Raw genomic sequence first — 25666 nt, 5'->3', positions numbered from 1 at the left:
GTCCAAGCCGCGACTGTAAAGCGCCGAATTCTGGTTTGTAAAAGGCAGTGCAGTTACGCCTCGCATTACAAAAAAAAGGAGTCGACCGCTCCGCGAGACCTTCGGGAGAGATTTTAGTTTAATCATCGCCAGATTAGAAGCACTTCGCATGCCGTTGACGCCAACCAGCACATCGCGGTAGGAAAAGCCCTTGACGGAATCATCACGTGACAAGGGGGCATTTTACTTAGATAACTGCATGCTAATGGAGTGTTTCTGCACAGTACTGCCCCGCACTTTTAACCCTATACCACTTCCGGGGGGCTCTAGCCACGCACAGGCAGCACGCGCACGCTTTAGTTATTTGCAAGCTCGGTAACTGAACAATGCTTTCTCTGCGTAGATATCTTCTACTATCTACTCATTTATTAAGCATCAGAGCGTAGCTAGAGCAGAATAAGGAGCACATGTCAGTGCTTCGCTAAAACCCTCTAATGTTCCGATAGGATGTCGCAGCGCGCAGTTACTGAATTGGGCTTGGCAGTGCACGCGAAGTTGACGCGGCGGAGGGGCGGTAGCGGCAGCGCTATCGCGTAGAGCCGGTAACGACATGCTAAAACGCTCTATTAACTCTCCCCGTTCCGATGGCGCTCAGCACGCTCCGGGCTCGCTTGCTTCCTTCCTACCGCTTCGATCGACGCCGATATACGCCTTTCGTCGATGCAATCACCGCGAAAACACGCCGCTCACTGGGACGGCGATTAGCCAACAACGCGGAAACCACTGCACGGAATACAGAAGACTCCCACACTTCGCACACTGCGTGCGTACTTCTCGCAACCGCGGCTTTTACTTTGCTAGCTCTTTTATTTTGTATATTTTCCTTTCCTTTCTCCTCTCACACCGCCTGAACACGTTATCTCAGTGAGCACGTAAGCCCTGCATACACCCGCCTGGAGAGTCCTCGCAACGGCAAAGCACGCGAGAAGACGGAGAAGCCAGAAATGAGGCCAGACAATTTGGGACGATCTCGTCTTAGGAGACGAACGAGCGAATCACCACAAGAAAGCGCACGTCTTAATCCCATCTCCGGATTTTTGTTCTTTTTTTCCCCTACGCGGCGCGTATTTGAGCGAAACGCTATTCCGTACGTGTGATGCGTAGTACACGCAAAGTGGCACAGCCTGTCGCCACCCGCCGCGCGCTTCTTGATTTAAAGGAGGAAGAGAGGCAGGCGAAGAGACGTCTCTTCTCTGGGAAAACAAGCTAGAGACTGTGTACTCTGCTCTGCCCCGACAGGACAAGCTTCCTCCCGAAGGAAGCCCGCAAGCGGCTTCGCCGTTCCTCGGTGGTTGCCGTTGGCGTCACTTCTAACCGTCCCTCCCCCCTCTCCCCCACCCCATCCCTCTGCCCATTCCTCCTGCGTACACAACGCACTCGCGTCGCCCGGTGTTTTGCAGAGACGGCGGCGGAGGCGGCCTTGCGGGCGACCTTGCGTAACGCGCCTCATCTTGCCGTCTCCCAGTGAGGCATCTCCGTGCTTCGCCGAGCCCATGTCTTCTTTTTTTCTCTCTCCTTTGTTTTCCATGCCTGCTTCGTCTTTTTGTGGCCTTAACAGCGCGTGCGGCTTGTTTGCACTGAAGGTGCGTTCCAGGAGGAATCTGAGACAGGCTCTTCTTCTATCGCGGACAGAAGCTTGCACAAAGGATGAAAAGAAAAATTCCGAAGAAGAAAATTGCACGCTGTGAAGTGCCTTTCGTATTAACCGTAGGTTCTATGGACGTCAGCGGTAAATAAAATTCGGGTCCTGTTATTTTGTAAATGTTTGTGTTTTATGGATATTTTCTTTTCTTGCCTCTTAATTTTCGCCACTGCACCCACGGCGTCTCTTGGCGCTCGGCAGGCGACTCCGCCCGCTCATATTTTGGTGTTGCGATTGGACTTTCTGATGCCTGTGTGCATAAAATCTTGCACCGGGATGTTGATGTGGTGCTCGATGCGACTGGTGAATACGGTTGTTAATTAGTAATAAGAATAAATGACGAAAGGTAAAGGAAATTGATATATATATATATATATATATATATATATATATATATATATATATATATATATATTTTATATATATATATATATATATATATAATATATATAATATATATATATATATAATCACCAAAAATTGAAGAATCACTTTCGATATATATATATATATATATATATATATATAATATATAATTACTATATATATATATATATATATATATATATATATATATATATATTATATATATATATTCTAAAAGGACCCGCCACGATAGCTAAACGGCTGCGGCCATCGGCTGCTGATGCCAAGGTCGCGAGATCAAACCCATCCGCAGTGGCGCAGTTGTTTTGTTTGTTTATGGGGGTTTAACGTCTCAAAGCGACTCAGGCTATGAGAAACGCCGTAGTGAAGGGCTCCGGAAATTTCGACCACCTGGGGTTCTTTAACGTGCACTGACATCCACAGTACATGGACCTCTAGGATTTCGCTTCCCATCGAAATTCGAAACCCGCCGGCCGGGATCGAACCCGCGTCTTTCGGGCCAGCAGCCGAGCGCCGTAATCACTCAGCCACTGCGGCGGCCAGTGGCGGCATTTCGACGGAGACGAAATGCAAAAACGCTCGTGTACTGGGCGATGGCAGTACACGTTAAATAGCCCCAGGTGGTGTAAATTAATCCGGACCTCTGCACTAACGCGACCTTCAGAGACAATGTTCAGCTTTGGAACGTTGATCCCCCAAAACTACACGCCTCGTGCCACCATCGCACTGTGCAAGTGAAACGTCTATAGCCATTGGGAGCACGCTGACATGCCAGCATAAAGCATGGGCCCACTGTCGAGGTCGCTGCGGTCACATTGAGACGGAGGCGATATTTTAAAGCTCCCGTGAACGAATATTTTTGCTCAAGCCAAAACAACTCCTGCTGGTCGGAGACAATTAATTATTGCTGATTACAAAATGGATTCTCTTTAGGTGCTTAGCATATAACGCTGTTTCACAGACTTCTTGACGTTTGAAATTCGGTTCTCTCCCAAGACGCTTCCGTTGTGCAGTTCGATAAACCTCGACGTTTATCTTACATGTGACCCTCAAGAGGATCCATTCATGCGGACAGGAGTAAGCATAAGCAATGAAAGTTTATTCGCCTCCCACGGATTGATCGAGTACGATTTATTGTTCTGCTTCTAGCGCCAATAAAAATATAAACACGGGCGACATGATCAATGACTAGGGAAACCACTTTTCCTTGGCGCGGAAGCTGGGATATCCTGATTCAGACTGGTTTGTCACCCGTACGTAAAGGTAAGCTGACTTAATTGAGTCTCATTCCAGCGTTGGCTTATACCCTGAGATGATTGAGCGGCCTAGAGCTGCTCTAGTCGCTCTGCGTGTGATAACTCTCTCAGGAACTTACGAGTCGAGCTCGCTTTTTTCACGCGAATCCTTAATAAGAGGATATCGAATTGCCCATCAGTCAGCATCACGTGGATGCGTTGGCTGTCCTAAGCGCACGGGAACACCCGTCGAAACTGCTGCCGCTGTAGAGGGGCGAAAGTGTCGAAATTTCTAAGACAAATGTCCAGCACAAGAGGCACTCGCGATTACGCATCTCTTCCGAGCAGGCCGCAGCTGTACAGGCAGAACCTGGCTCCTCCAAGCCGAAGTGGTGGCAGAGGCGGCGGCGAGAATAAGGTAGCACCGTGGCAGAGATATGAGGGCTTGCGCGGAGCACCACCACCGAGCCACACACCGAGTCGTGGGAACCAAGGAAAGAAAGAAAGAAAGAAAGAAAGAAAGAGAAAGAAAGAAAGAAAGAGAGAAAGAAGAAAGAAAGAAAGAAAGGAAAGAAAGAAAGGAAGGAAGGGAAGAAGAAAGAAAGAAAGGAAGAAAGAGAGAAAGAAAGAAGAAAGAAGGAAAGAGAGAAGAGGAAAGAAAGAAGGAAAGAAGGAAGGAAGGAAGGAAGGAAGGAATGAAGGAAGAAAGGAAAGAAAAGAAAAGAAATAAATAAAGAAAGAAAGAAAGAAAGAAAGAAAGAAAGAAAGAAAGAAAGAAAGAAAGAAAGAAAGAAAGAAAGAAAGAAAGAAAGAAGAAAGAAAGAAACGAAGTAATTACACTTTCTCCAACACGAAATGGCAACTGAAAGTGCGAGCCGGCCCTTTTGATTCGTTAAACTGGACTAAAACCGAACAATTATATATACGTACGGCGCTTGGGGTAAAGGATGAAGAGATTGTGAGTACAACAGAAAATATAGGGGAAATCCGACCGAGACCTGCTTGTGCGTTTTTGGCGGGAGGGGAAGAGAAATAGAGAGAGAATGTGCGTGCGAAGGGGAGTCTGAGTTTGTAGTGCGTGCAGGCGGGCATAGAGGGGAGCTTTGGTGAGAACGCCGGACAGCGCAAGATGCGAAAATAAAAGAAACCCATTACGGTTATCTACGCGCCGCTCCAACGCCGCCATCAATCCGCTTCGTACAGCACACATATAAGGGGAGATGGGAGTGCCGGGGTGCTAGCTATAGCTCGCGGAGTGATGGAGTTATCGTTCCTGACGGGGGCGCCGTGGTCGTAGAAGCTGCGCCCACTAGTGAAACCTGATGAATCGTTTACGTGGTCAGGGGCACTGATAACCGCGGAGCGGCATCTAATAAGTGCGACCGAATGGGCGCACGATGGTCGACCTTGTCATAAAGGATGCCGAGAGAGAGTCGAAGATAAAGCGGCCGAAGGCGACTCGGCGAAGCACGACGACCGTTCTGGAGTCGTTTCCTCGCCCCAATGGAAGTTGCCGAACTTTTCTTTCTTATTATATTGCCTACCTCCGTCGCACTTCCGCGATAGGATCTCACGAATGAAAGAGCTGACGACGAGCTATAGGAGGTCCCTTCACTTTCCACATTTGTCTTTGTGGTCGTTGCTTCCCGCTCTCCCTTTCTCTGCAGAACCCGAGGGGAACTCATTCGGCCAGTCGCTCAGCGCTTCGTTCCTGGGTATTTTCCCGCGTCGCCGGTCGGTTTCTGTGCACTCTTCAAGCCACCGACACTAAAGAGCAGACGAAGTTGAAAAGAAAGCAAAAATGAGGCCGGCGTTTGTAGAGGACAAGTCGGAAAGCAATTTTATGCTCCATCAAGCATCCCGATTATCTTCGAACTCCTTCTAAACAGGAAAGCTACGGCGTTTTGTCTCTTCGGTGCGCCCGCCCGGACCAATTTAGATGAGAGTCAGACGTCTGTAACCTGATTCCGCAGAATATGCGATGACAGGCGCGGTCGAGCAGTCACAGGTTGTGGCGGCAGTAGCGCTGCCTAGCGTAAGCTCTTCGTCACGAGTGCGTGGTGCCAGTTCTATCTCCGGACACATCGAGAGTCTGATCGTACACTGAATGCCCTTGGTGACCCGATAGTAAAGTTTTCTTTCTGTGTACATGTTTTTTTTTATTTTTGTTGTTGTTCTCCAGTCTTCTCATCGAACTTGAGCGGCAGACGCGCCGCTCACTTAATTGCCGGTCGCTGCGAACAACAAAACGAAGAACTTAGTTGACAGGCGAGGAACAAGGGCGAGAAGTAATATCAGCTTTCGAGCCCGACACTCGCCTTCCCTTTTTGCAGCCTAATTGACGCGCCCGGGGCATCTGTCGGCAGGAATCTGCGTGTATTCCGCGGCGGCGTAGAAGTGTCTTCCAACGCAGCCGACGCCTCAGATTCTCAAGGTTTTTCTCCCCCCCCCCCCCCCCTTGATTGGCGGTGCGAAACTTACAAGGTCGATCCACGTACCCGCATTCCAGGATGGGTGGCGCGACAGACCGGGAATTCCATCTCGAGGTGTGCGACACACACAGGATAGAGCCAATGCCGTCGAAAACTGCGCACACACTCAGAGAAGGAAGTAAATAAAAAGGCAAAATTATGTTACACGCATTTGCACGAAAATGTCAAAATTGATACATACTAGAGTGCCAGCTGCTTGCACGATGGCTCACATACAACTTTGCTGGGTCATGGTGGCATGGTTCAGGAGAACTGGTGTTCTCTCTGCGATATCAACATGCTGGGTGCACATACTCGGTACTGGAATGCAAAACTGTTAATGGATATTTTATAAGTCCTTCGTCATTTTCGGCTAGCGAACTGAGCTGTTGGCACATCGGTTCTACACGAATCACTCAACTGGTACGCTTATTTCTCGTTATTGTCGAGACGGGAACTATGTATCGTTCGCACAACCGTTCATGAATAAATTCAAGCGCTGGTTCTCCCTAGCGGCTACCTCGGTTTGCGCCTTACCGAAACAGAACTTCAGCGCTTTACTGAGCACGTCCGTCGCTTCCTGAGATTCACTGCGAAAATTGTCGAGTAAAATAACTGAGAAAAACACTGCTCATTCGATTATCGTGCCGCCGACAGGCAACTTCGCATATTTGGCACCGCCTACACCACAGCTGGCTCATTAGCGGCTGCCGGCGGCGGCGTCCTTCTCTGAAGACAAAACTGTTGTGAGTCGTGCCAATTCTTACGAAGGCCAATAATTTGTCGTCTTTCACTGGCGTTTGCCATTCGTGCAAGATCCCAGTGTCCGCTATTTTCCCTGAGTTGTTTACATAAGTTGTTTATCTTCCTCCCACCCTAAGCCTGCTTTCACCTTCAGCAAGCCAGCGCGGAGCCGTTGAAAACACCTGTCCACTACAGCGGCTACGAAAGGTGCCAGGAACAACGTACCCCCCACCAACATTCGATGCATCACTGCTATCACAGCTTCGTGAATAGTAGTGGCACGTAAGGAGGGTACGAAATGAGCATTAAAGCTGGGTAGTGAATTGATGAAAAAAAATCAAACGCAGTTCTCTCGAATTGCCTTACAGCAGTGGCTTCTGGCACATTTTTCTTAGGCGTGTCTCAATAGCGTCCCTGAGACAAGACAATGCGTGCGAAACGGCAGGTAAATGTCCTCACGATGCGCGACACGTGCGCCGTGCGCTGAGAAAAAATTCGGTGCCGCGTTGTACACACAGCGCGTGGTGGTTGTGCAGCGTTGTACCGTGCACGCGAAGCGCGCGCCATCTGGCCGCGTCTCACCGCATGCCGTCCCCATCCATCAATGGCCACTGGGCGGCACGCAGACAGCCTTGTTCGCTCAAACCCTAACGTTCTCTCCGTCAGCTGCTAATCTTGGCTGCAACCGCGTGTAGTCGATGTACGATGTCCCGTGGCCGCTTCCGTGCACGAACGATTCTACCCTCTTTCTCGACTCGTGACTTTAGTTCGTGATTTAGCCGGTCGCTCGAAGTGGCGGTCGCTGGGTCCTCCTCATAACGCTGCTTTCTGCGCATTTTCTTCTGCCTTTTTTTTTTTCATTCGTTTCATCGCTGACGTTTCTGCGTTATCATTGTCTGCGGTCAATATGATTCTATGCAGCGTTCACGCGGGAATTCGGCCGCACACTAACCACTACGAGTAAGCAGCCTCCTACTTAATACATTGACAACGCTTCAAAATCTTACCGTTAGCCAGAAACCAGTGCCTGAGGAACGCATATTCGTGACTGAAGACGTGACTGGGTGGTGCGGCAATTAAGTAGGAGCTACTGCTACTGCTTCGCACGATGCTTCCAGCTGTTAACCAAAGGGCGAGGCAAAAAACAGCGCGTATACCCTGCAGGTGTTCGCGTCTACGTCAATTGCTGAGGAATTTGGACGCGGAGAAGGCCTTGACGCTTCTTGGAAGAGAGCACGAGTTCGGTTACTCCCGCCTCTGGATGGGCACGCCTTGCCGTCGAGTCTATCCGTCTGAGCGATTACTGTTGTGAATATATGCGATGAATTTCGCCTTTGAATGCTGCGCCAAGTGCCGACAGCAGTAAACGGCCTCGGCTGATGTAACTCGATTGCAGAGTATCGCGAAGTGAAGGCGGGGCTCTTCTACAAGGCCATATAGGCGCACTAACCTGTCGACGCAGCTGCTTGTTCAGTGTGTTGAAGGTGTTTACTGATAACATTACTGACATTCCAGCGTCCGATGCATACGGTTCCTTTTCTAAGTCATTGTTTTCTCTTTGTGAAATTGCTGGCCGGCGTCTTTGCTCGTAGCTAGTGAGCAGTTTCTTTCGCCGCCTTCTAATTATTGAATCGAGTTGAGAATCGTTAAAAACTGTGGCTACAGATTCTTCTGCGTCGCACATGCAGGAAAATGCCTTATTAAAATTGCATATTTAAAAAACACATTCCCATCATCGTCATTTCCAGAGAACTTAGCAAATATAGGGACAATTCTTTTCTTTTACAGCGAAAGCTGTTATACGGAGACCCACGGGCTGCGTCCCACGGTAACCGGGACAACCAGTGGGCTGGTTGGTTGCCATGGCAACCAGCTGTTGTGCTGCCGGACAAGCGCAAGAAGCGCAGCGACAGCTTTTCGCTCAGTCTCCAGCTTTACGCAGCAGAGCGTAAACACTTCGCAGTTTCTTCCTCTTTTTTTCGCAAATGCTAGAGTTAAAAAATTTGGGTCTTGTTTTAATATCTTGTGAGTTTTAAATCAGACAGTAGATCGCTACAGCGACGAACTCAAAAGAACAGACAGGTTCCGCAAACGCTAATTCCCTTCTGTGTTCGTCTACGTAAGGCTCTTCCCTGATATACGCCTGGGAACCAACTCACTAAAGAAGTTCTGTTAGCTCATCTCGTTTGATTTCTAATACAAACCTCAGTAAAAAGAGATTCAAGCAAAAACGACATACGGTATGTTGTTTTGCCTTGGGGCGCATTCAAGTTTCCTTGAAGCAGTGAACGAAAAATTGTGAAATCAGTGCCCGCCCGACGAAGCTTCAAGTAGGGGTTCAGCTCGAGTGCTGAACCTGTTAAAGCAAGCAGCTTAGTTCCTTAAGAGTCCTCTAGAACTGGCAGTAAGCAGCCACTAATGCTACATTGTTGCCTTCAGCATAGCCTTCAAAAATGGTGCTAGACTGAGCAACGACGATACGCCGCTGGCTTATTATAAGTCTCTTTTCACGAATTTTTTTGTCTCTTTGTGGTGGTGATGGCGCATAAATCATCGTAATAACACTGCCACTGGCAAAGGAGGTTTTTTTTCGTCACTGTAAAGAAGCACAGACAGCACAAAGAAAGAGAAAAATGACAACACTGCCACTGCCAATGATAGTTTTGTGGTCATTGTAAAGGAACACAGACAACACAAAGAAAGAGAAAAATGACGAGAAGGGTGACGACAATTAAGTGATGAAAAACAGCAGAAAGGAAATTTTTCTCAAGTGCCAAAGAGAGCGCAGTATACCTCATAAATAATTCGGAAACACCGTGGTTTCCCATGAAGAAAACTAAAATCGCGTTCACTACTGCACAACACTTCGGCCGCGCAGAAATCCCTGAACATAGCCGGCGGTCGCGAAGGGTAAAATGGGTGAAGAGAACGACTGCCCATCTCTCAAGCCTACAAGGATCCGGCACCTGATGGTAGCAGGTCTTTCAGCAAGCAACCCTGCTTCATACATTGCCTGGACGCAGAAACCGCACCATCGTTCTCTACTGGACTTCATCAAATCAGCTAACCTTTTTCCATTCATTTAATCTCTACTACATCATTCATCACACCTTCACCCATCATTGATGCCCTGGGGCAATAAATTTCGCTTTAAAAAAAACAAAAAAACAAGGGGTGTGTTTATGTGGCTGGACAGGTTTGCGCCTGTCCTTCCAGTGCTGATTCGCGGTCTCCGTTCGTGTGTTGCAGGTGACGGGCGAGGGCCACCAGCAGATCCAGGAGCTGGTGTCCCCGCTGGTGGACCGGTGGAAGATCTTCCAGCCCCGAGTGCGCCTGGCCGCCTCCGGTGCACCGCTAGATCCGTCCGCGTGCACTGCGCTGCTCGTGGGGCAGGAGGTGACGCTGGAGGACCGCAGGCACTACGCGCCGGCCACGCGGTGGGGTAAGGCGTCAGTCAGCGGCGGCAGACACGTTCTCTAATTGTTTCAAGGCGAAAGCCTTTAATAATAATAATAATAATAATAATAATAATAATAATAATAATAATAATAATAATAATAATAATAATAATAATAATAATAATAATAATAATAATAATAATAATAATGAGTTTATTTTCCCTCGGTACAAGGAAAAGGAGCAGCCGCGAAAAGCTGCGGCGAAGAGCAGCTTGACGGGGCGACTGCCCCCATATTTGACAACAGCTGGCAGCATGGCACGAGTCAGCACACAGTGAAACAACCAAAAAGGTTAATCATGAAAATAATTGAAAATCAAACTGCAAAAAAAAAAAAAACTCAACGAAATAGTCCAGGCAAAATCCATGGCAATCCTACAGAGAAACATATGAAAGAAAACAGTGTACACTTCACAGGGCTTCTCATGGGACGAAATGAAGATTTTCATTGATAATACGGCATCTAAGACATCACCAATAAGGTTGGGAGGGTTTTATTGTTCTCGTGGAATAGTGTGAGTAGTAATTTATGACTGTAATAGTCAGAAAGTATAAAACCGGCGCAAAAGCACCGGTGAAAACATGCGTTTATATTCACAAAAACATTTCGCGGATAGCTTTGAAGGAAAGTGAGAAAGCTTGACCACTATAGAATGTGTGTGGGTTTAGTAGAATGGGAAGTCTGAAGCGAAGCATCTGGGGGCATAGTTAGTACGGCAGCCGGTAACGTTCCAGCGTTCTGGATTCGGGGTGCTGTAAGCAGTCACATTTTCTTGAAGCGCTGCTAGCAGTATTAGTGTGTTGTCTTTTTTTCATAATGCCTTGCTTATAAAGTACGGAAAGCCTATAGTTATACAACGATGTTAAGTTAATGATTTTGAACTGCTTAAATAATGGTCCTGTATGTGCGAGGTAAGAAGCTTTAGTAATTAGACCGATGGCTCTTTTTTGAAGCATTAATAACTTTGTGAGGTTTTCTCGGTTGTCGTTGCCCACACTAATGAGCAATAGTTTAAAATAGAGGAAAAAGTGAATGTAAAGCAGGAAATTTACTGCAACTGGAAATAGTGAACAATATCGGCGTATGGAACCAATTACGCGTGATAGCTTGGTTGCTAAATATTCAACATGAGCATCCCACGTCATGTTGGCTGATCGTTGTCCCTCCGTCCGCGAAATCTGTCACGCTATAGCTGTCAATCATCCGAGTGATGTCAACAGTGGCGTAATTGATATCACCCATATACTATTAGCAATTACTAAGTAATGGGTGATTAATGATTAGTCGCTAGTAAGTAATTAGTAAAAATAAAACAAAAATAAAAATTTCGAAGAAACAAATAAATAAATAGAACAAAACAAATAAAAGAAATGAAAAATAAATGAAAAGTAAAAAATTCAATTGAAAAAAATTAAAACAGTGAAAGAGATAAAAAAGAGAAAAAATCCAATGGCTGCAGGCACCGTGGGAAAGAACCCGCGTTCTAGAAAGTTCCATGCTCTCGCATTCCTGCACGTAAGCAGATTTAAGTGCCTAGTTTTCATTTTATTCACTGTTCACCCAGAGGTCTTCGTGTCACCGGTAGCTAAATGAGGGAAGCGAGATCGGGACATCAACAATTCAAAATGAAATAAGCACTAAATAACACAGAGCACTGAACAACAACTACTTAGGGGTACCAATATACAAAGGAAGTTACGAAAGAAAAAGTAAGTCCTGGCGCTGGTTCTCACTTTTCCGAAAGCTCCGCAGTACTTCTGCGGCATCTTGCAGCATTTCTTAGATGGGATGTCAGTTCCAAAAGTAGCTGGAAATCGGCTTTCCGGAACCCAAAACGTCCTTCTGTAAAGCTGTCGCCCCTGAGATGCTATTTTCCAGTATATTGGACAAATTGTCAATTCCCTGGCCTGAGGTGGATATTACATTGCGAGACATGAAGCGTGAAATTGAGCGCGATAATGGGTACGTCAGGGATGCAAATAATCAAAAGAGATGTGTAGCTTATTACAAAATAAAAGACTCCACAGACTATTATACGTCTAATTAAAAACAAATATCAGTTCTGGACATTTTGTAACACGAGACTGAATGGTGACACGTCACACGCGACCTCACCCCCTTCCCTTTCGCCCTTTCATATTCTACAATGCTTAAAACCAGCTCCGGATAGTGCCGTTCAGTTGCACCGAGATCAGGACTCAAGAGAGGCCGCCTTTCATAGTCCTTGACGAATTACACAAGTGCCTTAACGCGATTCCGAATTTCACTGCACACTGTATAGAACAAAATGTTTCTTTCTTGAGCTGCAGCATCGCAGAAATGCACAGTTCTTTTCTCTTCCGTTGGTTGGAGATACTGAGTAATGCTTATTCCATTTAGCTTCTGCATTTAGGCGACACATTGTACTCTATCGATCACGACCGCTTACAATCAGAACGCGTTTTACTACATTTCATATTTAATTTCAGTTTCCGTTCGTTTCTTTGTTCAAAGTGGACGGGGCACGGGCGCATGGTTCTTGAATACTTGGCGATGCTTAAGGCCCCGTTAAAAAAAAAAAGAAAGATTTTATTCAGAACACAGCTTCGCACTTGTCCAAAAATTGTGTCGCTGCGATTGCAGAAGCCCGCATCAATGAAAACATCTTTGTCTCACTTTCTGCACTGCATGTCTACGAGGCGAGGTGTCGCGTTTTTTTTTTCTCCGGCATAAAAATGAGGCCCTGCTCTAGTACAGCGCACAGTTGGCTCTTCCTCTGGCGTTTTTGCAAATTGCTGCGCTGCTGTCTGTACTGAAACGCCTAACACAAAGAGAATGACAGAAAATAAAAGGGTTTAAAAGATGGTCGGTGTTACGCGCAGAGACAGCCGTAAACGAAGATTGAGGCTGGAGGAGGAGGAGGAGGAGGAGGAGGAGGAGGAGGAGGAGGAGGAGGAAAGGCAGGGAGTTTAATCAGACGAATAGCCGGTTTGCTACCCTGCACGGGGGGAAAGGGGTGAGGGGAGAAAAAGATGAAGGAGAAAAGACAGTTGCAGGAAATTAGAGTCACTATGCAAAGTCACAGCCTATGGTGCAGGCCAGAAGTCCTCAAAAAGCGGAGCAGTGCCTTGGAGGCCTTCACCGCCGACGACCACCGCGGCCAGTGGCCGAGAATGTTCGTTTCCGTCAGTGGGCGCAGGGCGAGATGCTCCAGTGCACGGCAGAGAGACTGTCTTTGAGATTGAGGCTGGATGCACAATAAAAGCCTCCTCCTATACGCCTGACAGACGTGACGCGGAGTGGTCGAGAAAGTGTCACGTATATCCGCAAGGCGGAAGTAGAAGTCCCATTTGCTGCGTGGGTGTTGCGCGCAGATAGAGGGCAAAGTAGACGGAGGCGTTAAAAGAAAAAAAGAGAAAAAAAAAACGGAAAGCGGCTCCAAGACATCGGCGCGTTCCGACGCGTCCACCTACGCTCCGCTCCTGCGAGTTGGCTTGATTTGACAGTGAAGGATTTGTAATGGGAGGGGCGCGCCGCAGCTATCGTCCATAGTCTCGACGTTTAGCGAAGAGCGCTGGCCGCTGTCAGGCTGGTTGTTAGCAACACTGCGCACCAGATGGTGGCATTGCATTCCTTCGCTCCTGTCGGGGGTTGTCAGTATATCGCAACGCCAGATCCTGGCCGGCTTGCACAGTTATCGCTATAGTGGGGACAACTTCGTGTAATATTAGGAGCGTTAGCTCTTACTCATCACGTTTCTCGATTTCTTGGGGTGTGCTACCACCTTCCTTCGGCGTGAAATTTTCTAAGCCCGAGGCATTCAAGATGGCGGCCCCGACAGTAAATCGATATAGCAACCCAATTAGTGATTGCTTGGTGACGTAATTAGTATATCGGCTTGGTAATTGATTGGTGGCGTCACTGATATATCCAATTGGTGACTGATTGGCGACGTCACTTATAAATCCAAGATGTCTGCCACTAATGTTAATTAATTAATGGCGTCATTAATTAACCCAAGAATGAATTGGTATACCTCACTTTAATCTCATTCATATCAATTCTAGTAAACCAAACAGCTAACGCTCGTTACTTCAACATCTTCCAGACGATGGCGGCATCTTTTTTTTTCTTTGCCAAGTAAAATGCGATAGCATGGCTTCTTATAGCTCTGTAGTTATTTTCGGTGGCAAAAAATGTACTTATTTCATCATCATCATCAGCCTTACTGCACACACTGCAGGGCAAAGGCCTCTCCCATGTCTCTCCAATTAACATTGTCCTTTGCCAGCTGCATCCACCCTTTGCCTGCAAACTTCTTAATCTCAACCGCCCACCTAACCTTCTGCCGCCCCCTGCTACGCTTACTTTCTCTTGGAACCCACTCCGTTACCCTTAAAGACCAGCGGTTATCTTGCCTTCGCATTACATGCCCTGCCCAAGCCTATTCCTTCCTCTTGATTTCGACTATTAACAGCTGGTAAATTGGAGTTCGAAAGTGAAATATTTTTCCGCCACTCGTATTCAAACTCAGGACGTTGCGAAAGAACTGGTAGTTGGGCTAGTTGGGCTAGTTGTGCAGAAGTGTTCATTTCGAGTGATACCGGTGCAATAAAGTACACAAAGGAGAAGACTGCGACGAGATGAACAGCTGTTTCGAAACTGAAGGATTGATATAAAAAAATGGATACGTATAAACGCTCACAAAGGAACACGTGATGATTGTAAAGACAACCAAAAGGCACCAATAGGGAGTAAAAAAAAAAACTGGAGTAGACACTTAAGCTCCGCTTTGAGGGTATGACGTGATAGCGTTAGTGGGTTCATGTCCATAAATGCGGAATTGGTAATTCTCTACTTTACATTCGTGCATCTCTAGGAGTCCTCCTACCACTGCTGGCGCAGTGGTGCAGGGGTTAAGCGACGCGCCGCTGGCCCTGCAGACGGCTGTTGCAAACACTGCCACCGGTGGAGCTAGTGAGGTTCAGTCTGCCCTTCCCGAGCAATCTCTGACAACAAACCATTAATTTGCTTGCCGCCTACCACAGCTGCCATTTTGCGCACAGTCCGGTGGGCGGATTGTAATAACATCACAAGGTCACGTGACCTAGGTGGCAGGTGAGCCACATGCATCTCTCAGGATTTTTCACTCATGCCGCCGCCGACGATATAATTGGTTTTTTGGGGGAAAGGAAATGGCGCAGTATCTGTCTCATATATCGTTGGACACCTGAACCGCGCCGTAAGGGAAGGGTAAAGGAGGGAGTGAAAGAAGATGACTCTTGGTTTTCCGCTGAATGGGACCCTTAACCCTATCGCGTTAAAACAAACAGGCCAAGAGCCTTAATGTCATCACCGTATGCTGTCCAAATATCTGATTTCGTCTTGCATTAGTCTGACTTGTGGCTTGCTATTACATGGTAAGATAACGTAATTTCTCTTCCAACCGGCTGTGATGTGTAGAAAGAATGGTCGTTTTATTGGGGCAAGCACTCTTCGCAACTTTGACAATGAAATATTTTTATATTATGATTTCCAAATATTTCTTCCAATATTTGGGCAAAATGCGACGATCACTACCAGATTTTGACCAGTTTTTTTTTACCTTTTTGGTGTCTTTTTGGTTCATTCCTTGCACCCATCGCGTGTTTCTCTGTGAACGTTGATAATTTCTCGTTATTTTTTTTCAATAAATTCTTCAGACGCGAAACGGCGCTCGTCTTGTCACATTCTTCTTCTATGTCTTTGTACTCTTTTTGCGCTGATGTCAGTGAGTACTCCAGATGTTGAAGCTCACATAGGCAGCATAAAATAACTCCGTGATAGGGGCGGTATGTAGATCGCGGCCTTGTCAAGCATCAGAGGTCCTCTAACAAAAAGGCGCTGTCTTCTCCCTATTTCACTTGCGAATACTGCCAGTGAAGATGACGTCAGAGTTTCATTTCTCGACCGTTTTATGGCTGGCTAAAAACTTTGTTTAATTGAAAGTAGAATGCTTATCTCTCCGCTTATCATTCTTTAGAGGCCAACTTTAATTCGTCCTCAATGTATTTTTCATAATTTGTTCTTAGTTTCGATAACTTTCCGGCCACGATGGACTAGAGAATTATGATTCTGTAAAACGATTCGCAGGCCTCTGATTGCTCATCGAATGAGTCTCCTGAAATCTGCAGCAAGTCTCTGATGACTGCTTAGGTTCATTCATACATACAGAGTGCGTACAATTGGCTTCGATTATCGCTGCCTCCCATACCAAGATGCTGTTAGTTCGAGTACTGCATCAACTGAATTCATCATCACTCTGAACACCTTTGGTTAATTTTTATTGCATTTACATTACAGTGGTGATCACCGTTACTGTGAACACGCAAGCATCCAAACGACGTTGTCCACGCGAAAGACACGCAAACCCGCTTTCACTGTAACGGTGGGCACCACTGTGCGCTTATTCTTGTCAGCGAGGTGTTAATACATCCACTTGAGCTTCCGTGATCACCCTACCTTCTGTAACTCTTTCGTGGGGCTTCAACACAACGCAGTGTTAATCTGCAGGCTTGTGTTTATCGATGGCTACTGTAACCTTTGCTCGATCTGAGATGGCCATTGATATCGCTCAACTTCTTAAAGCAAGTTGAACTCTCCTAAATTTTCACAAAACAATAGCCCATCTGGTCTTTTGAAAAGTGGTAATTCTTTCATCACTTAACGTTGCTTTCGTTTGCCTAGTTGCTCAGAGCAAGGAGGTCTGCAGCTCCAAGAAACGGAGAGAGGAAATGTTTAATAGCAGGAAGGGTAGTGATGTCGGCTAGGGTATCATGCCCTTGGTATATTATACTTCAAAAAGAGGCTGGTGGAAAAGAAAGAGCACGTACGATAAGCTGCATTAACATGAGCTACGTTGATACAATCAACTACTCAAGCGAAATTTCAGTGCAGGCATGTCAAGAAGTACTGCTCTTATTCCTCTCACTTTTTATCTTCACTCGCTGAACTTCATTCTTTCCTTTTTACATTCCGTAGTTCTCCTGTAATATTCGTCACGACACTCGAAAAGAATGAGTTCCATCGTGGTGATTCCAATCCTCGCCTAGTTGCGAAAGGCATCATTTCTGAGGTCTCATTTTACGCAACCGTTAAAAATCATTTTGCACCATGTTTCTCAGCGAAGCTAAAGCTGAGCAAAAGCATACAACAAGCGCAGTTATTTTCAGTTCGATTTGACGGGTCAAACCGTCCCTGGCGGGTTTAGCTGCCAGACCTACCGCCTCCCGCATCCAGCAGTTCCCCTCTGGAAAGAAGGCTTTGCCGCAATGGTCTGGGCGAACCGGTTTCCCATGGCATTCGAATCTCGCGCTAAAACGGTTGGGTAGGCGAGTCTGCCGCTACGCTGCCTAGATGGCGCCACGGTGTCGCGGTCGGCATTTGAGCGGGCAACTTGAGTAGGCAATTCGAGGACGTATGGCAACATATGGCTGCACTTGAGCCGGTGGAAAATTGTTGTGAATTCACATTTCTTGGAAAGAAATTGTCACTTGAATGTTCTGGTGGCTGGCAGTCATTTATTAATCTCCATAGTCAGTTCTGCACATAACATTTTATTTATTCTTGTTGTCCGTGAACTTCGTTCTCATTCGTATAGTTAATATTTCAGTATTGCTGACCTGTTGAAATCCGGCACATGTGGAGCACGTGTGCTTTCCGGGAAAAAAAAGATACACAGAGAGTAGTTTGGGCAATTTATTATTATTGTGTTTGTATGAAGTAGTCACGCGATTAAAAGCTAGCTTTATAGGAAGCAACGAAGTAACTTCAGCAAGATGAGTTGTTGGGCAAGCTGGTTCATTGTAGCGTAAAGATGGGTTGCGCAAAAGAGACATTCACATGACAGAAGTCGGTATAAGCGCTTGTCCCGAATTCTTTCATGTGAATGTCGCTTTTGCGCAACTCATCTTTACGCAACGAAGTAATGATATATCAGTAGCTTTGACAAAAGGCTACAAGTTGTAGTATTGCACTTTGACTTCTATTCTCTTGTTTTCTCTTCTTGAAGGCTTTGACAGTCGCCTCGGAATCGTGGAAGAACTTGCCATATCCGAGAAGGAATACAATGCGGATCTCAACGGTGTCTTCAACTTGTACGCCAAGCCACTCAAGTGAGTCCCAGGTTCAGTCTCACGCCCGGTGTCTATGATTTCATGATGAGAACACACGTACGCACAAAAGAAAACACATGACGTGCTTGTGACACCTAAAATGCTCATCAAAACGTTATTGTTCTAATAAGTGTGCTATATTTCCGCTTCTACAACTGTGTGTATGAAACATCACCTGAAACACAGGATTATTGAACGAGGCCCGCATCAGGCCTCTCGAACACAATCGGATTGGTCATTACCGGTCCGAAAAACACGCAGTAATATTTTTTTTGTTAGCGTTTGCGGTGCAGCCCTAACGGTCATACAGATAAGACAACGACATTAAAGATGTGAAGATATATCTCTATGTGCTAGAGTAGGCGTACTACTAAACTCAATGTTACTCGCGAAGTAAGTACATAGTGAGATTTGAGCGGCGCTCTCTAAGCAGGTGCAAATCAAATGATGCTCAAAACATAAGCATTTAGATTTCATTAAATATAGTAGGACTGTCTGTAGCGTTTCCATAATATTTTATTGCGTATAACGGCACATTCAACCGCCATAAGCGGCAACCTCTATGCGATCACCACTGGCACATTTCAGATCATACTGAAACCGCCTTTGTCAGTCAAATGGCCGTGGTCTGCAACAAGTCGATTAATAAATAAAACGACTGACCGACGAATTGATCGATTGATTGATTGGCTGATTGATCGATTGATTGAATGAATGAATGAACGATTAATTAATTAATACATTGCTTATGTAATTGGTTAATTGGTTGGTTTCTTGATTGATTTATTGATTTATTAATTGATTTATTGTAAAACGCTGTCGCCAGCAGGTGTATGAACTTACTTCAACGCCTGCAAACACTACAGTGTCGATAAAAACCCGTGTTAGACTTGTTAAGACTTTTGTTCATCACTTCTTTAGCTTACACGGCGCTGCAGGTAACTAGTTATTAAAGTGGACCAGGCGGAAATGCATATCTTACAGCTGTGCATTAAATCTGCCGCAGGTGTCATTCTTTCACCCTCGTGAACATGCCCCGCTTTCTCCTCCACAAACCTTTTTTCCTGCCTGATTTCAGTCTTATGAATGTTTTGTTTTCCTCCACGCAAGGCTAGCAGGAACAATCTCAGTAATGATTACTGTTAAAAGTGGCTTTCGATGGAGGCAAAACGCAAAGGGCCACCTTGTGTTGCTTTATGTCAGTGCACGTTAAATATCTCTGGTGTCGCAATTATACCGGAACCCTCTACCACGGCACCTCTTTCTCTCTTTCGTCTTTCACTCCCACCTTCCCACTTTCCCTCACGACGCGGTTGAGGTGTCCACCGAGATCTGAGACAGTTACTGTCATTTCGTTTCCTCAATAAGCTCTAATAAAAGCTGCTTATTAGCCTCCTCGTTTTACGTTTATATCTTGGTTTTTACCAAAATATAGATATATTTTCGCTCGGTTGCACGTTAAAGATCCCCAGGTGGTCGAAATTATTCCGGAGCCCTCCCCTACGCCACCTCTCTCTTCCTTTCTCCTTTCACTCCCTCCTTTACCCTTGCCTTACGGCGCGGTTCAGGTGTCCAACGATATATGAGACAGATACTGCGCCATTTCCTTTCCCACCAAAAACCAATCATTATTATCATTACAAGGAAAACTTGTATCTGCAGTGCAGGGTCTGAGATAACCAGTTGTTCTCGTTCCAGGAGGCTTATTTCCATGCACGAGGAGGAGTACAAGGCCCTCTTCGACTGGGTCGAGCCGATTCGGTCCATCAGCAGCCTCATGACCATGAAGGTACGCAAGGACACTTTCCTTGGAAAGTTCATCTCGAAGAAAACTATTCATATTTTATGGCCTGGCGCACACTAACAGGCGTGCCCTAGAGCCGGAACGCAAAGCAAAGCCGGAATGCAGTTCTCAGCATTTCGTCCCGGAGAGCTAAAAATGTCGTGCTAGAGTTTTTGCATTCACACATAGAGTGATCTTCGCGCGGAGACGTTGTTACTAAGAAGAGATCCAGGACCGCCATCAGCGAAGCGAGATTTCCCATGTAAGCGTGATACCCAACTTCCAACTCTTCTCACAACGTGTGAGGCCAGCGATTTGTTCGCTCTTGAATGCTTATTTTCAAGGTATTCTTTCGCTTTCTATTGGAGTCTCAGCAAAGATACTTAAGATTGTTTGGGCCACATACTATCGCATGCTCACTGCCGGCATTAGAGAAATGTAAAATAAACCAGGAGATTTATTAAAAGAGAACATAATCACGTCATAAACAAAGTTATCTAGTTTTGACGATTTCTGGAAGTCTAACTCCAGCAAACTGCGCGTAAATGCGCATGCACAGAGAGTAGGTGACAAAAAAAATATTCAAAACTGCTTCGTCCTGTGCATTGCAGCATTACGACTGCAGAAATATTATCTTGTATGGCCGTTAGGGTTGGTTTTTTTATGAATTAATCTTTCAGCGCACATTCCGCATTTCTGCGGCTGCCAATTTGACCTTGCTTCGATAGACACGCTGGAAAGGCCGTATACGCGATTATGTTTCAACTCAAGTAGTTCTGCGAGCGGAAATGAAAATTATTCGCATATGTAAACCTGACAGCTGATACCACAGGCATTACTGAGTCACGGTGTTTTGGAAGCAATGGAAGTGATAGCTAGTGCAAGAACTGCTTTGATTTGTGCTATACGTAAATGTGTCAGTCTTAAGGCATTCCCTAGAGGAAAAAAAAAAAAACACATGCTGAAAACTACGCTAAAAAACGCTGACTTTTCAGACATAAAAATCAAGTTCGATAAAAGAAGTATAAAAGAAAGGGTAGACACGTAATGCATTAAATTAATGTGTTGGACTGCGGTTCTATACGTTACCTGTATTCTTGCTTTTTTTCTTTTCTGACATGTATGATTTCTCACCTGCGCCGAGTTCACCAGCGAATATTAATAGCTTTTTTTCTCTTTCTTCTTTTTTCTTTTCATTGAAGCTCCACGCCGCCTTGGAACACTGGGATTCGCAGCACACAAAAATAGGTGCGTACCTTTTCGTCGCTGTGACGTCATGGCTCCTTCCTGTAGAGCTAAGTAACAGGCGTGAACAGCGCAAATGTTCAACAGTGAGCTTGGAGAAGAGAGGGGACGCAGGAGAATGTAACCTTGGGCCATTTCTATGTACAGTCTTTTTTCCTTAACATTATCAAAGGTCTCGTACACAGAACTGCGGCAAGTGAGCTTCTAGCAAAAGTAATGCTAATGAAGTTAATGATGATTTTATTGCCATTTCTCAAACAACTACAAAAGAAAGTAGGCCTGTCAATGACTATTCACTACTGTGGGAAATATTACGCCTCTGGCAACACTGTTTAGCACAAACAACAATGGCAGTCCTATCCGGGTCTGCGGCGACACTTTTGCTTGGTGCCGGGCTTCGATCTCTTTTTGGCGGGGAGTAGCGGTGCTTTGTCGAAAGCAAGCGTATTATAGCGGTCGACCACCTCATCCTAATCGGAGTGAGGGACCACATCGATTGCTACACCGAAATCGTCGCCCTGTGCGTGCAGACGCTTGAGCTGCAGCACGTGCCGCCCAAGATTTAGCTCGAGATAAAAATGCTTCTCCAGAGCGCCTGACCTTGTGGAAGACAACACATGCGTTGACGTCATTTCCGCAAGGGGCGAACAGTTATGTGCAGCACTTGTTCAGAGAACAGGCAAGTTCTCTCCAAACTGACTCCGCAAGGATATATGCTCACTTCAACTGTTTCACTGGTGAAAGTTTGCATTTCTCTTCATCCGTCGATGGTTGCCTCATTATGGCAGCATGAAATGCAGGCATGAGACATCGTCAGCTAGATGGCCACGTTTGCTGCAAAACTTCGGTTCTGTAAATCATGCTTTGACACTGAAAATTCCGAAACCACGATTTGACTCTTTCTGTGGCTCGGCCGGCCGGGTCGGCATTGAAGCACATGGCGTTCAGTAGGAAAAGCTGTCTTCATATTGTTTTTTTTTTTTAGAAAAGCAATAGTTTTGCGCTCGTACCGATGCACCAGGATCAATCTGCTTTTGCAAACCGATTCACCACCTGTGTCCAGTGACCAGTGACCGACAGTTGCGTCTTGTGTGAGCCCAGTGGGCTCGAGAAGGGCAGGCAGCATCCGAAAACATGATGAGTGGCCATCTTGCAAATTCCTCTTGCATGTGATAAAAAATTGGGGTGCAGGGAATGAAAGAGGCTGAGAAAACAAGACAAAGGTAAAACCTGGCAATATCAGCTAGTATAATGCACTTTACGCCAGCCACTCCAATCGGCTCATCACCTAATTGTTCTCAATTACCTCGGCCCACTTCTGCATACACCATCGTTTTGTCTTACGGCACTGGCAGGCACTAGAGCCTACTGAAGTGTTAACCTCACGGCTTACTCGTAGAGAGCAAGCATCAATTATAGCAACGTAAGGACAGCTGAATATACTGCATAAAGCTGCAGGGCACGTTCAGTGGTCACTACGGTACGCCTATAAACGAAACCCCTATCACAGCACGGTCATGCCACATTCAGTTAGAAATTACAAGGCAAGTTGATGATTACCGAGTAGGGACAAGCTGTCCCGAGTGAAATGATTCGAACAAACGGCCATTATCAGGTTCACTTTTTTTTTTTCAGTGTTCAGGTTTTTTGCACTTAACGACAAAATGACACTGCCCGCTCTCCAGTGAGAAGACACATGAAATGGAACCTTGCGAAATTCTTTCTACGATCGTTTTTTCATGTTTTCTTTTTTACCCTTCACGCGACGGCATCACGACGAGTTGAGAACGGAGATGCCGTTTTATAGCACACCAGTAACTAAAAACTAGAGCGGGTTACTATGCCGCACCTGAAACGGTGGTTTTTCGCGCAGGCCGCAAGGTTGCGAGGAATGAATTGGTGTTGCGAATAGGGAGGCTTGCTTGACTAGTCCCGGCAACACCGGCGAACAACAAATACTGGCAATACAAATGAAGGTAAAAATAAAGACACTCGTCAAAATCTTGAGTACACCATAAATTGAAGTAAAGTGCACGAGCTCATAGAAAGGAGGTAAATAGCAAAGCAATAGCTCAGTTTAAGAAACAGTGTAATAATCTTCAGATACATTTTCAGCTTGGTTTTGCGGCCACACAAAAGGTATCACCAGGGAGTTCATTCAATATTTTGGGAAGATATAAAAATATTCTAGCCTACCAAATTTCGTTGTACCATAGGATACACTAAAGTGGGAAATTTTTCGTAATCCTCAAGAATATATTTTTTTGTGGATTGGAGTATCAAAAAATGACGCAAAATGGCAGCCTGAACGCATACGGTTTTGAAAAGGATAATGGTCTGCTAGGCGCTATGTGAAGACGCAGAATATCATTTCATAGTTTGGCGTGCGAATGGCGTTATGATCCAGGCGTGTCCTGAGTCGATCGTTAACAAAGCCTTCTCGTGAAGAGGTTGTTGTCGTGTTTTTTAAGGTGAGTGCTAATCGAGCCGACAAATAACCTGACACCGCGATCTTCTATGGCTGGGTATAACTTCTGAATCCCCAGCGATGTAGAATTGGTCCTCACATTTCAGACGCTGCAGAATAGTCTAATTCGAGCCAAAAGCGGCTTACACTGTTAACCGGCGGACAGTACATAGCCAAAAAAGCCAGTGGCGTCAGGATGATGTTTAGTTTTAAGGCTAAACATTCCGCATGCGCAGGCGTTAAACCGGCAGAGAATACAACATATTTATTGTTTATAAAAACAGAAACTCCGCCCTCTCGGTGGTGTGCCCGAGTAAAAGATTAGAGCAACCATTTAGGTGATCAACACTGGATTCTGGTACGCCGATTTGAAGTAGGACCTACATCCACGAATCACACTGCATGCTCTGCAATTTTCAATCACTTTGGACTCTTCTTGATATTTGGGCAAACTGCAGATAATAAGGTGCCCAGAAATAGCGAGAGCCTTTGTGCTCGCGTACTTTCTGAGGATAACAAAAAGAAAAATAACATAGAGAAATACTGCGCAAATACAGTTCATGCAGATACTTTAGAAAACAAAAAAAAAATGCGCAGGAGACAAAATGAAAGTTACATCAGAAAGCTGGAGCACTAAATCGTAGATCACCACAATACAGCAAACAAGCCCACGGCGGTGGGTCTGCGGTACTGGCGTTCGGCTACTGACCCCAAAGTCGGGGAATGAATCCTGGTCGCGGCGGACGCATTTTGATGGGGGCGAAATGGAAAAGCTCCTGTGTGCTGCGCGAATTCAGCGCTCGTCAAAGAACTCCAGACAGTCAAAGTTAATCCGGAGCCCTCCACTACGGCGTCCCTGTAACCCAATTCGCTTCAGGACGTTCAACCCCGCATCCAATATAGTAAGGTCGTGTGTATTTCCCAAATTTTGTACGTGTATGAGGAATGCAGAATGCACCCATATGGCGCTGAGTTTGACAAGGTGCGCTGAGGATTTTAAATGTGTCGTGCCAGAAATATCAACTGTGGGAACAGAAAAGGATTGAAAATTAGGCACTTCTTCGAACCAGGACAGCTTTACATTTAGACTGGGAACATATTATAAGCAACCATTTTCAGCACGCATTCAACGCATTGGTGCCAGATACCATAATAGTGCACAAAAGTTGTAATACCATATCTGAGTATCCCGCAGGCTAAGGATCAATATCAGTAGTTTTCTGTATCAGTATTTTCGCACGATATAACAAACAAATGGCTTTGCGAAGCTTCACACAGAATTAAGATAAGTGAATAGACCAAGCAAGAATGGAGTCAAATCATATGCCTAAATCCTTCACTGAACCTGAAGGTTATTCCGAGAGGGAGAATAGTTTTTATATCGAGAAGTCTGCAATTAAAGTTAGCAAAAAAGAGTGAATTTTTTTTTTAGCAGGCTGTGGAAGAAAACCAGCTTTTGATTTAGAGTGGTTAATATCGATCAAGTTTATGCCTAACCAGTCAATTAACTTTCCTACATCATTTTTAAAGCATTGTTTCAGGTCAGTAGCTACAAGGGAAGTATCACCGGCATACTGAAAAAGTTTGTGAGTGAGCAGCACATTACAGTTGTTTTTTGCTTACATGTTAAAAACAAAGGAGACAATTCATGAAACCTTCAGGGACGCCAGCTTTGAGGTAAACAGGCAAGATAAGAATGTTTGAAATGGAGACAAGCTGTGAACGATCGGTAAGAAATTTATAGAACAACCGAAAGAAAAGACCGCGAAAACTTAAACTGTAGATTTTGTCGAGCACAAGAACCTGGTCGAGCGTATCAAATTCTTTTCTCGCATCTAAAAATAGTGCACACGATAGCAGATTTCATTGGAAAGAAGCAAACACATGGTCACTCATCTCTTCTAATAAAACATGAGTGCACCTTTTTTCTATGAAACAGTACTGACATTCATTCGCACAATGCCTCCGGTTTGTGAATAAAAGTGTTCATTACGAGGGACATATATTTTGCTCAAATCTGCGCTGAACTTGGTACGATCGAAATCAGGTGATAATTTCGTACA

At 45.5% G+C, this 25666-nt stretch overlaps 1 protein-coding gene across 2 annotated transcripts in view; it reads left to right on the top strand.

Annotated features, from left to right (window-relative positions):
- The window catches only part of LOC144098720 (uncharacterized), a 621279-nt gene that overhangs the window by 112170 nt on the left and 483443 nt on the right, over window positions 1-25666 (top strand). For both annotated transcript variants that reach the window (XM_077631548.1, XM_077631549.1), the window contains exons 2-5: window positions 9768-9960; window positions 18006-18108; window positions 19807-19897; window positions 21094-21139. In XM_077631548.1, the coding sequence (XP_077487674.1) occupies window positions 9768-9960; window positions 18006-18108; window positions 19807-19897; window positions 21094-21139 (433 nt within the window). The remainder of the gene's footprint in view (window positions 1-9767; window positions 9961-18005; window positions 18109-19806; window positions 19898-21093; window positions 21140-25666) is intronic.

The sequence above is a fragment of the Amblyomma americanum genome, chromosome 7 (genome assembly GCF_052857255.1).
Source record: "Amblyomma americanum isolate KBUSLIRL-KWMA chromosome 7, ASM5285725v1, whole genome shotgun sequence".
In the NCBI taxonomy this organism is placed as follows: Eukaryota; Metazoa; Arthropoda; class Arachnida; order Ixodida; family Ixodidae; genus Amblyomma; species Amblyomma americanum.
This window is presented reverse-complemented; position numbering and strand designations above follow the sequence as displayed.